General features: G+C 32.5%; 1 protein-coding gene across 2 annotated transcripts; it reads left to right on the plus strand.

The window, feature by feature from the left end:
- Positions 1-1233: 1233 nt before the first annotated feature.
- On the plus strand, positions 1234-7733 carry LOC127880528 (uncharacterized). 2 transcript variants are annotated; one of them, XM_052427845.1, is made up of 5 exons: positions 1234-1427; positions 4636-5116; positions 5340-5439; positions 6876-6969; positions 7371-7733. In XM_052427845.1, exons 2-5 carry the CDS (start codon positions 4705-4707, stop codon positions 7479-7481), a joined length of 717 nt encoding a protein of 238 aa, XP_052283805.1. In that variant the 5' UTR covers positions 1234-1427; positions 4636-4704; the 3' UTR covers positions 7482-7733. The 2 variants fall into 2 exon arrangements, with proteins under 2 accessions (XP_052283805.1, XP_052283804.1); XM_052427844.1 differs by having other exon boundaries at positions 1234-1406.
- The last annotated feature ends 6302 nt before the right edge of the window (positions 7734-14035 follow it).

The following is a 14035-nucleotide window of genomic DNA, read 5'->3' on the forward strand; positions in this document are numbered from 1 at the left end:
TATATAATTTGAGAATTTGTATTTTTTGTTTTAACGAGAATAATTCATCTATTATTGATTGTGAATACCACGCGTTTTTTTAATGTAGTAAATATGACGTTGTCCGTAGAGAATTTTTATATAACTGGTATATGGGTGGAAATACTGTTCATGACTTTTATAATCTGATGATCAAATTAGATAATGACACACTATTGAAATTATGTTTGTATGTGTATCATCTTTTGAACAAAATTGAATAAGCTGATATATTTTAACATGAACATAATGTAATATGTTGATATATTTTATGATTAAGATGATGTATTCGCAACTACAAACATGTGTTATCTTTTGTTGAGTTGAGTTGAGTTGTGAGAAGCAGTGTGTGATGTGCTAGCAGATGAAGTGGTACAGCAAAGGTGATTCATTCATTTGTGGAAATACTTAAAAATCCGCGTGGTTTACATTAACTTGCGTAAAAGTTTCTCTACACAGTGCAAAAACATTACAGCAATGCAGTTCTCATTTATTATCATGTTATACCTATTATTATGCACTATCAGTATGCATAATATATGTTTGATGTCAAGTTTAACATTCCCAATTGTATTAGAATTAAACTTGTGTATGGGTAATAAACTGGTGTCAGGTAATACCGGAAATGTGTTAATACGGAACAGACTGCTTTGGAACATACTTCCCCGCGGCGATTTTAACCCGGCATGGGCAAGCGGGCGTTCGCTTTTAAAAACACTGGGTGACAATATATCGAGCATCAAAATGACCTTCGACAAATCATCAAATATAAATAGGTCATCTTTAAATCAAATCGAAGCACACGATGTCAGATTTCCACACAATAGTTTGGTAACTCTGGGATAAGGATATAAATCCTTCATTTATCGTGAAATGCAATTCAAAACAGAATTACAACTTTTGTAAACACAAGATATGATTTTTCAGTAACCTCTAAATACACGGTGAATGAGGATTCAAGCGGAGAGGCATTTCACGCATCGAATAAGTTATGATTTATCTTTGTTTAGAATAAGTAAATTACTAGTGGCACTTCTTCCATTATAAAACGGTGTTTTTATCTGCATTAAATGGTCTAGATATTTAAATTCCTAATTAATACGCGCATTGACATGTATTTACCTAACGTATCTAGAAGGCTGTATGTAGTTCGGGCCAGTATTAGGGCAATTGTGTTTTAAATATTAAAGTTTTCGTTTAAGTGAATTAAATAAAATTTTAAATTGCAAATTGATCACATTATTTTTCTATATATGTATGCGTTCATTTTTTTTTTATTTTATTCAAACATTTACATTGAAAGCTGCATATTAAATTATTTGAACGCAAATTGAAAGAAATTAAATAAATATAATCTGACTGATATATTGACTGGAATTAATATTACGGTATGTATTGTGTTCCTAAAGGTGAGAAAAATAGTATATTTTAGGACTTTTGTAATTTTAAGGGAATAATCAGTACAATGTTCTATAATTATTTTCTGAACGGGAAGTAAATTATTATTGATAAAATAATAATAATAATAATAATAATTATTATTATACTATATTTTAAACACAAATATGTATATTTATCTAGAATGCATTAAATGAATGAATTAACAAATAAATGCATTTTTACTTCTATTATTTGCTGTTTTAAATAAAAATAAGGAGCTTTAGTTAAGTTATTCCCTTATAATTCGAACTGCAACTTTATGGTTATAAGTTTTCTTTTTTCATATATAGAAATTTTTACATTTTTATAATCATTCACAATTTAAACTTATTAAAAATAGATCACAAAGAAATTATTCAAAATAATTTATTACTTATTAACTGCTTCTGTTCAACTCGTTTTGAATTAAAAAAAAACGCGTTTATACTATGTTTCATCAGCTTAAATATTTAATGATGGGATGCAACGACAACACAGGCGAAGGCAAACAAACTATAGTCTGCATATGACAAATTATAGTCTGCATATGATAAGACATGTTGTAACTTTTTAGCTCACCTGATTGCTCAGGTGAGCTTTTGTGACCGGTCTTTGTCCGTCGTCCGTCCGTCGTCCGTCCGTCCACATTTGTTCGTAAACACTTTAGAGGCCACATTTATTGACCTATCTTCATGAAACTTGGTCAGAAGCTTTGTCCCAATGAAATCTCGGTCGAGTTCGAAACCTGGTCGTGCCGGGTCAAAAACTAGGTCAAAAAAAAGAAGAAAAAAAACTTGTAAACACTGTAGAAGTCACATTTCATGCACAATCTTCATGTAACGTTGTCAAAATGTTTGTCTTAATGATATGTTGGTTGTGTTTAAGAGTGGTTCCGGTCCGTTGAAAAACATGGCCGCCAGTGGGCGGGGCAGTTTTCCTTTTATGGCTATAGAGAAACCTTGTAAACACTGTAGAAGTCACAATTTTTGCCCAATCATCATGAAAGTTGGTCAAAACATTGGTTTTATTGATATCTCGGACGAGTTCGAAAATGGTCTAGATCGGTGAAAAAACATGGCCGCCAGTGGGCGGGGCATTTTTCTCTATATGTATATAGTGAAAACATGTGAACACTCTAGAAGTCACATTTTTGGCCCAATTTTCATGAAATTTGGTGAGAACATTTGTTTCCTTGATATGAGAGTTGAGCTCGAAAATGGTTCCGGTCAGTTGAATAACATGGCTGCCGGGGGAGGGCAGGTTTCCGTATTTGGCTATAGAGAAACCTTGTAAACACTCTAGAAGTCACAATTTTTGCCCAATCATCATGAAAGTTGGTCAAAACATTGGTTTTATTGATATCTCGGACGAGTTCGAAAATGGTCCAGATCGGTGAAAAAACATGGCCGCCAGTGGGCGGGGCATTTTTCTCTATATGTATATAGTGAAAACATGTGGACACTAGAAGTCACATTTTTGGCACAATTTTCATGAAATTTGGTCAAAACATTTGTTTCCTTGATATGAGAGTTAAGTTCGAAAATGGTTCCGGTCAGTTGAATAACATGGCTGCCAGGATGGGGGGGGGGGCAGTTTTCCTTATTTGGCTATAGAGAAACCTTGTAAACACTCTAGAAGTCACAATTTTTGCCCAATCATCATGAAAGTTGGTTTAAACTTTGGTTTTATTGATATCTCGAACGAGTTCGAAAATGGTCCAGATCGGTGATCAACATGGCCGCCAGTGGGCGGGGCATTTTTCTCTATATGTACATAGTGAAAACATCTGAACACTCTAGAAAACACATTTTTGGCCCAATTTTCGTGAAATTTGGTGAGAACATTTGTTTCCTTGATATGAGAGTCGAGTTCGCAAATGTTTCCGGTCAGTTGAATAATATGGCTGCCGGGGGGGGGGGGGAGTTTTCCTTATTTGGCTATAGAAAAACCTTGTAAACACTCTAGAAGTCACATTTTTTCGCCCAATAATCATGAAAGTTGGTCAAAACATTGGTTTTATTGATATCTCGGACGAGTTTGAAAATGGTTCAGATCGGTGAAAAAACATGGCCGCCAGTGGGCGGGGCATTTTTCTCCATATGTATATAGTGAAAACATGTGAACACTCTAGAAGTCACATTTTTGGCCCAATTTTCATGAAATTTGGTCAGAACATTTGTTTCCTTGATATGAGAGTTGAGTTTGAAAATGGTTCCGGTCAGTTGAATAACATGGCTGCCGGTGGGGGGGGGGGGCAGTTTTCTCATATTTATATAGTAAAAAGAGCTTGTGAACACTCTAGAAGTCACATTTTTTGCCCAATCATCATGAAACTTGGTGAAAAGATTGGTTATATATATATCACATAATTAATGCCATAATTATTGCCGTTAGATTGTCCAAATTTTCATTATATTATACAAAATCCTTGTAAACACTATAGAGGTCACAATTTTGTTTCAGATTTTATGAATCTTGGTCAGCAAAGTTTGATGTAAGGTAAGCGGGTCAACTCAAAATATAGGTCACCAGGTCAAATCTTACAAAAACAAAGTCACTCCAAATGCCAGAGTTTTGGTTCAATATGATGAAATTTGACCAGGATGTTTGTCTGGACAATATGTAGGTCAAGTTTGACGTTTGGTAAAGATTGAATGAACCGACTCCTCTCAGGTGAGCGAACTAGGGCCATCTTGGCCCTCTTGTTTCATTTAACTGATTGGTGGCATTAAACCATTGATAAATGGCGTTAATTAAAATCATATCATACTTTTTGACATTATTGTCGTGCAAGTAATCTTTTGAAACTTCCGAATTCAGTGCGAACAAACAAGAGTATTTCGTAAGGTATCATCACCTTATAAGATAATCACAGCTATAAATCGTTTAAGCATTTAAACTAAAATACGTCAATCGCACATAAGGTTTTCTGAGCTAGTGGATATACGCTATAAATTGGATATCAAGTTAAACAATATTTCATCGCATAATAAACCATTTGATATTGGGCTTATTGAGTTTTTGTTAATTTGCAAATTCCATCTTTGCATATCTTTGCCAACGAAGCCTGCACACACTTCTCGGTTTGATTGGCCACTGGTTTTGCGTTGTTCGCACTGCGCATTTTCATCGCACGTCATAAAAATACTTACGCAACAAATATTTCTTTTCTTTATTCTTCTTTTTATAACAATATAGGTAATAAGAAGCGGCTTAACAAAACCAAAAAGAATAACAGAAGTATCAACCGAACTTAAATGCTGAGAAATGAACACCATGTTGGGAATAAGAGTGGTCATCCTCACCATTTTGTGTTCAACAACTACGGCTACAGCGACACCAACGACCCCACCAACAACAACAACGGACTCGCAGACTAGCTCCGGTCAAAACTCGACAACAGTGATCATGACAAGTGTCTCGGTCACAACGGCTGATCATAAACTGACTTGCCCAGAACCAAAGCCGATCATTGGAGGCGCTATCATATCTAACGGACCTTACTACGCAAACGCAACGAAAGTGGTGTTCGATTGTTTCTCTGGTTATTGGATGAGCGGACCCAGCAGTGTTTTGTGCTCTCCAGGGGGAACTTGGGACCTCAACTTAACACAATGTGTGCCGATAAATAACCAGCCTTACGTGCACACTGAACTTACAATCCAGAACGAAAGTCAAGGTATGCTAAATAGCAAGCAACTAATTTAAAGACGAATGGTTAAATGACTGCACTTTGATTTAGTCTAGACTCTGTGAGCATTTAAGGCGCATTAATGTTAATCGAAGGAAGCACGTTTTAGGCAATACTTAGATACCTTTTTTCTTGTAAAATCTTGGGACATATTGTGTGTCCACTATTCGTTTCTTATAATAACTAGTCTTCTCCTTCACGTTTGTTTAAGTGTTGCCCTACTGGTTGATGATAGTGCTGTGTGTAACCTTCGGTCTCCTGTGTCTTCTACTGCTAGCCTGTGTGGTGGCGCTGTGCATGAAGATGTGTGGGTAAGACGAAATAGAAGTCTATAAATGGTTACATTATGTACGTATAAATACCATTTTTGTCAGCAAACCGAACGCTGCAGGAAATTCAGAATATAAATACAAAAGTAATAATACATATCATATGACCGTAACATTGGGGTTTGATATCAGAAATTTGCCATTATGATGTCGTCCAGTCCCAAACGCATATGCATCAGCTTTCAGATTTCCTGAACAATTGCTTCATTTGGTACACGGGTTTATTAAACACAAATGTAAACGCGTTTAATTCTGTGTCTGAATAATTTATCACTTGATTACAATATTTGACGGTTTTGTTTTTCTGCATTTTTTATTGTTACTTGACACGTCACATGCAAACAGTTTACTGTTTTAATTGGAAATAACGTTTAAATATTATATAAAAGTTAAATGTAACATTCAGACGCAATGTCATTTTAACACTGTACATAGTATCATAATTGAAATTCTTATAATTTAATTAACAATTAATACAAAATACTAATTCACCCTGCTTTTTGCTCAACGTTTGTCTCATATGCCGTTATTTCATGGTACTCCCAGTTATATAAGTGTTTATGTTGTGCGACCCTGTATTGTATAGATACGAAATCACTTGTCTCAATGTGTTGTGCGACTTGTCTTTGTATTGGCCAGAAAATAAATTTTGCCACTTGCTTCAATTCGAATGCAAGCGGACGTATATCTCCGTAATGTCGGTCAGTCTTATTGCTCCTCTTTTGGTTGCAGATGTCGCCACTTGCTTCTATTCGAATGTAAGCGGACGTATCTATCCATAATGTCGGTCAGTCTTATTGCTCCTCTTTTGGTTGCAGATGTTGCCACTTGCTTCAATTCGAATGTAAGCGGACATATCACGCCGTTATGTCGGTCAGTCTTATTGCTCCTCTTTTGGTTGCAGATGTTGCCACTTGCTTCTATTCGAATGCAAGCGGACGTATCTATCCATAATGTCGGTCAGTCTGATTGCTCCTCTTTTGGTTGCAGATGTTGCCACTTGCTTCTATTCGAATGCAAGCGGACGTATCTATCCATAATGTCGGTCAGTCTTATTGCTCCTCTTTTGGTTGCAGATGTTGCCACTTGCTTCTATTCGAATGCAAGCGGACGTATCTTTCCGTAATGTCAGTCAGTCGTATTGCAACTCTTTTGGTTGCAGATGTTGCCACTTGCTTCTATTCGAATGCAAGCGGACGTATCTCTCCGTAATGTCGGTCAGTCGTATTGCAACTCTTTTGGTTGCAGATGTTGCCACTTGCTTCAATTCAAATGTAGGCGGACGTATCTCTCCATAATGTCGGTCAGTCGTATTGCAACTCTTTTGGTTGCATATGTTGCCACTTGCTTCGATTCGAATGCAAGCGTACGTATTTCTCCGTAATGTCGGTCAGTCTTATTGCTCCATTTGGTTGCAGATGTTGGCAACTGCGTTGCTGCAAGACAAGAGTCCTGCATTCTCGCATGTCATGGCAACAAACACCTGACGAAATCATCGTTGAACCACCAAAGGTAAATGTGTATTCATTTATGCTCTGGAAAATAGCACTAAGTATTAAAAACGATTTAGTAAAGTATATCCATGTGCATTAATGTATGCTTGTCGTCGGTTAATAGGGGGGCATTTGTTCCAGAACAAATAAATCGATAAATTCAACGATAAAGTTTCTTGAATTATAAAAGGATATAGCTTAAATTTGTTTTACTCTCACTAGAAATTCAATATATTTATCGTATAATTGAGTGTTTCAATAGAAGCTTTGTTTCATCTAATTGTTTCACGGAATATAGATAGTTAACATTTTCATCATTTTTTAAGTTTTTAGACAAAACAATATTTTATTGATTTCTAAACATATTGCAAAATGTGATTTATAACATGCATCGATCTAATGGTGTCATTTTTGTTTAAGGTGACACCTCCTATGAACAGCAAGAAGCGTAAAAATTCTGCTGTGAAACCGGATCACGTTTGGATGCCACACAGTCACGAAGTGCGTAATATAAACACGAGCACAAAATAATAATGTCAAAACTACAACGCTGACAAGGCGAAAACATCACGACCAAGATGTATAAACAACGAAAACAATGGTTATTCGAAACCCATACTAGTTCATATATGGTTATATGCACATATAATGCCGTCTAAACATTCTCTATAGACTTAAGCCTTTATTTAACGTACGTGCAAACTCATGCGGTGTGTGATAAAAAAGTATCCATTTTTCTATGCTTTTTTGGTACAAAGTGCTACGTAATTGTTTACTAATACTTGCAACAAGTTGGTATATATCATGAAAGTACATTATATAAAAAGCAATTATTATTTCAACTTTGGTCGAGCTTTTGATGTTGCTTGATTTGTTGATTTGTTAATTGGTTCTTGTAATTTAATGTTAACTCCTAATTTGAATTTGCATTTTAAGTCATTACATTACAGCAAATTGTCTGCGCATATGATGTTTTAATTATGCCAAACAATGCACTAATTTTGTTAAGTTTATATATAAGGCCCATTCCATACTTAAATTATCAAATAAACGGATAAATAATCAACATAACTACTTCATTGTGTAATATGCATGACCGTCGAATATTGAAATATGAATTAATATTTGCATACGTGATCATAACTTCTTAAATGCGTTAAATCATACATTATAATAAAATGTTCACTTTACGATCAATTCAATATTTCTGCTAAAACGTGTGAATAAGTTATCATTATTTACATAATTTGCATGCGGAAAACAGAGAGAATACCTACCGCATCGCCGCACCTAATTTGAGGTTTAAAATTTGAACAGCAGCTATATAAAATATAAAACGCGTTTTGCCTCATTATAGACATCAATACAAATCGAATTTTATATACAAGTTATAAACATTTTAAACACATACTAACTTTCATAACTTTTTACAAATTAATTAAAACTATTTGTTTGTCGTGAAAGCCGACCAATGCATTTAAGTTTAATGCAATACGATTTACTATACTAGCTATTCTGTTACCCAAAATGAAAGACGGACATGATCCCATGCAGAGCCATAAGTAAACGATGGCGGAGAAAACAATCCAAAATTGAATCCAGCATGCAAAATGTATTTTCAGGTGCGTACGAACTAGCCACAATTTGAACTTAGTCTATATACTATCAAGCGATTAATTATTTTTTCATTAACTAACAGAAAGGCGGTTACGTGTTTTTTAGTCAATTGAATGTGTGTCTTACTTGTAATGTGTAAAATAGAAGCAGTATTGAAGTGTTAAATGTCTAACTGTGAAGAAAATATGTTCATGTACCTTGTGTGGTTAGATGTTTTGTCAAAAACAATTCTGGAATAATTGTATCATACTGCTTTTTGGTCCGGTTATACGGACAAATTGGATTAATGAATATATCAAGGAACAAGGCGATTCGTTTCACAAAAACGATCCTCGAAATTTGTCCACGCTGTGCATTGTAACAGCGCCGCTTTTTAAAATTTCATACTAACAAGACCAATTCATAATTCGTTATGTTATGTCATGTGAATCTCCCTTTTTATCTTTAACTATTGATACAAACTGCAAGTATGCCAATATCGATGTCTTGTTATAATTCATTGCTTTCAGCTGGCTGCTATCGCCCAAATACATCATTTACTATAATTGCTAACGGGATTGTACAGAAAGTTATGACAATATTCATAATAAAGTGTAAACGGTTGGCGTGCAACAGCGCGACAATTTAGCAATTGATTAATAAGATAGTTTTTTTGCCTTAAGTATTAATTTTAATTGACAAATATTGTTTATTAAGCTTTTTTTTTCAAAATGAAATTAAACATATTTGCTTATCAACTTGAATAAAGCTTACAGGAGCACAAGGCCGTGTCTTCCTCAATGTTCCTCTTTAGACGTGTACATATTTATTAATTTTCGAAAAACTGTATTGTCAAGCATCAACCACTAAGTATAATAAAATAATAATAAATACAATTATATAAAACATACACTGTAGATACATCAAAGGTGTCTTTTGTAAATTGTTATTGTAATTTTTAAGAATAGAGTTTTCCACGTCAGGGGACCTTTTCACGTTTTGATAATTTGACAACATTGAAAAAACACATAGATATATAGAAAATATATAGATTTTAGAAAAAAATCTAAAAGTTATTAATTGCATGAGACAAATCAGTAATTTCTTATGCTCATTACCGCATCGATAGAACATACCTGTGCCAGTCATTGATTGTGTTTATTTGTATTTGTATTCCTAAATGACTTTTGTATGATATATATTGTTATACACGTATTAACGCGACGGAAAAATGTTTAAAATGTCTGTCTGTCCGCCCGTCGGTCCGTCCGTCGGTCTGTTTGTATGTCTGCTCAACGAAATGTCCAAACAGTCGGCAATATTCACAAGACCTTTTCGTTCTTACTAAACATTTGTTTTTTCAGACTTCATCGTGCGAGTTTTTGTCGATTATTGATGTCCAATTTGGACCATTTAAAGCACGAAAGGTTAAGCGTAAAGAAATCATTTAAACAAATCAACCGAAAGTAATTTTAAGCAGCGATTGTACTGTATTAATTACATTAAAGATCCGTAAACACTGCCAAATGCTATTATGTTATATAAAATCTCAAATCAACAATAAATTCCATACGAAGGTTCCTTAAAATGGGCAGATCATAACACAAGTAAAATTGGTGTCAAAACATGAAAATACAAACATTTTGCATCTTTTAAGCATCTAAAAATCGTTGCACGACGTCATCTTGTTTCGTTTTGCGTACGATTTAGGATCAGATTCATTCGGTTTGCGTTACTTTGCATTATTTTTGCAAGCTATCACATAAACATGCGGCGTCTGTCATCAAATTCCGAACTTCAACTGTGTTTGAAATAAAAAAGAGAATTTTGTATCTCGTTAAACCAATGTTACCAGACCAAATCTAGCGTTGAAATTTTGGATATTTTGGATCTTTGATAGAGGATCGCCAAACTAGAGATAATGGCAGATTGTTTTTTTTTATATATTATAAAACAAGCATTACAAACTCTAACTCATAACAAGTGCATAATAGAGCATACATTAAAAATTATTTAAAAAAAAGAAATACATTAAATATAAACTGTTGACACTTATCCGAGATACTGCTAATGGAAATTTACAATTTCACCATTTGTATTTTTTTTCTTCTACTATACTGTACTGTATCTTACTGTCATCTTTATCATATTAAACCAAATAAACTTTGATAAAAATATGTTCATCTGTTTGGAAAACATTACCCGAACAAATTAGATATTTTTTCTGATTACATGGAACTGGTTCGCTTCGCTGTATTAATGTATTTATCACATGCTATACCCTGTTTCCCATGTAATACAACCATTACATATTTTTTTTATATTACACACGTGTAATACAACGTTTTTAAGCGTTTGCATTGGCTTTGTTTTCGTTTATTTCGTTTATTGACCAATCGCATTTTGTTATTTTGCTGCAATGACGTCGCAACGTCAAATGGCGTCACGAAATGTTCGGGATTTATCATTATGTTTGCGTAAATATTTATTTAATTTGCTCATTTAAAAGCATGTGATAAAAAAGATCTGAAACTCGTTGTCATAGCATACCATAGTTTATTAAACTCGTCCAGGAAATTCCAGAACTCGTTTAATAAAATATGATATGATATGACAACTCGTGCCAGATCCTTTATGTATTAGGAAATTGCATTACTTATGTATCCACTTTATATTTATATATAATTTTGTCTATATTTTATGCAAAACAAATCAATCAATTCAATAGCTTTCTGGTTATTTATCTACGTATAATACGAATTTTATAATATAATCTGAAAAAGTATAAAATGGCATAGAATAATATATAATTTTGTACAATATATAATAAATAAAAATAAAATAAAATATAAAATAAAAAGAAATAATGTAATATAGTATAATATTAAACTATAATAGAATATAATAAATGGTATTAGCCTTTCTCTGATGAACCAAAAGATTAAATAGTACTTTAACGGTTGATTCATTCATGTGTAGACATCATTCATTATTCCTTTTGTTTAACATTAAAGTTCGAAAAACGTTTCTCTAGACAACGCATTTTTATTTAAACACTTCGTCATAGCATAGCTTTCCTCATTTGTATCATGTTAATCCGATTAATGTCAAGACCAAGTTAATAGAATATATATTCAAGGTACATTTGTACATGCAATATCGCAACAGAATAAATCTTGACATTATATATAGGTGACAATATATCTATACTCGGAATGACTTTCTGCAAGTCATGAAATATAAAAGGTCAATTTTAAATAACATAGTCTATGTTATTTAAAGTTGACCTTTCATAGAATCACACAGGATCAGATTTCCAAACGAAGGCTGGGTATCTCGGGAATACGGACTTAAATCCTCCCTTTTTCACGAAAGGCATGTCAAAAAACAAGATTACACTTTTGTAAACACAAGATACAATTTTCAATAACCTCTAAATACCCAGAGAATAAGGGTTCAAGCCAAGTGACACTTCACGAATCGAATGAGTTGTGATTTATCTTGGTTTAAAACAAGTAGATTTTAAGTGGCACTTGATTCAGTCTAAAGCAGTATTTTTTATCTGTATTAAACTGTCTACATATTTAAATGCATAATTAATACACGCATTGACATTCTAACGTATCTAGAAGAGTGTATGTAGTTCGGGCCAGTATTCGGACAATTTTGCTCCTACTAACATGGTGTCAGTTGTTGTGTCCTAATAATATATACGCGTACGCATACAGTTACAATCAAAGCTGCTTATTCAAGTATTTCAACACAAATTCGAAGAAATTAAATAAATAAAATCTTACTGATATTGGAATAAAGATTATGGTATATATTGTTCCGATAAAGGTGTGAAAACGAGATGCTTTCAAGACTTTAAAACTTTTGATATTTTAAGAGAATAATCACTACAATGTCCAATAATAATTTGCTTTGCGAAAACTACAATATTATTGATATAATAATAATAATAATAATAATAATAATAATAATAATAATAATAATAATAATAATAATAATAATAAAATAATAATAATAATAATAATAATAATAATAATAATAATAATAACAATAATAATAATATAATAATAATAATAGTTATTATTAATACTATTATATTTTAAAGACAAATATGTATATTTATCTAGTATGCAATAACTGAATAAATTAAAAAATCAATGCAGATTTTTTAAAATTGTATTGTTTGTTGTTTTTTCTTTCGATAAAAATTTAGAGCTTTAGTAATGTAATTTTCATACAACACTCACTGCATTTTTGTGGTTATATTTAATTGCTTATTAACTGCTTCTTTTCAACCCGTTTTGAATAAAAACATCTTAATGTTTATTCAATGTTTCATGCGTTAAAATATTAAAGGATGTAATGCAACGACAACAAAGGCGAAGGAAAACCAACTTAATACAATCTGCATATATATATATATATATGATAAAACATGTCGTTACCTTTTTTATTCAAGACGTAACTGATTAGTCGCATGAAACCAATGATAAATGGAGTTAATTTAAATCATATCATATTTTTCTACGTTATTGCCGTGCCGTGTATAAAATGAAACAGAGCAGTTTGTATCTCGTTGAAACAATGTTACCAGACTAAATCTTGCGTTGAAATTTTGGATATTGCTATAAGGAAATCTGAATTGCTATGGGTTTACTTTATTGTACAAAGTAGTCGTTGTTTTTTTGAGCAGTCATGGATCTTTGAAAGAGGCGCGCCAAACTAGAGACAACGGCAAATAGATTTTTATAGATTAAAAAAAACGAGCATTACACACAATTACTCATAACAAATGCAATTAAATGCATTTAATTTAAAAAATTTAATTGAACAAAAATACAATAAATATTTACGGCTGACATGAAATTGCTTATCCGAGATAGTGCTAATGAAAATTTACAATTTCACCCTAAATATTGTTTACTTCTATTATACTGTAATCTTATTGTTATCTTAAACTTTGATAAAAATATGGTCCTCTGTTCGGATAACATTACCAGAACAAATTATATATTTTTTCTGATCACATGGAACTAGTTCGCTTATATACTGTATGTATATGTTATTGCATTCATTCGTTATTCGCTTTATATTTATGTATTACCTTTTCTCTATTTTATGCAATACAAATCAATCAATACAGCAACTATCTGGTAATTTATCTACGTAAAATATTTATTTAATCTAAAAAAGTATAAAATTACATAAAAATATATATAATTCAGTATATTATATTATATTATAAAATGTAATAACCATATTAAATATAAGCCACTATTTTTTCCGCTATAGTGGAATTTGCGGGATTGGAGCCGCTTCTGTAGTGATAATTTCAAATGAATGTATATAAATACCTTATTTACGTGTAACATTATTAAGTAATAAATAGTGTCTGATGAACCAGCAGATTTAGTAGTACCTTAACGGTTGAGACATTCAATTGTGGACATCATTCATTATTCCTTTTGTTTTACATT

The sequence above is a fragment of the Dreissena polymorpha genome, chromosome 5, assembly GCF_020536995.1.
Source record: "Dreissena polymorpha isolate Duluth1 chromosome 5, UMN_Dpol_1.0, whole genome shotgun sequence".
Classification (NCBI taxonomy): domain Eukaryota; kingdom Metazoa; phylum Mollusca; class Bivalvia; order Myida; family Dreissenidae; genus Dreissena; species Dreissena polymorpha.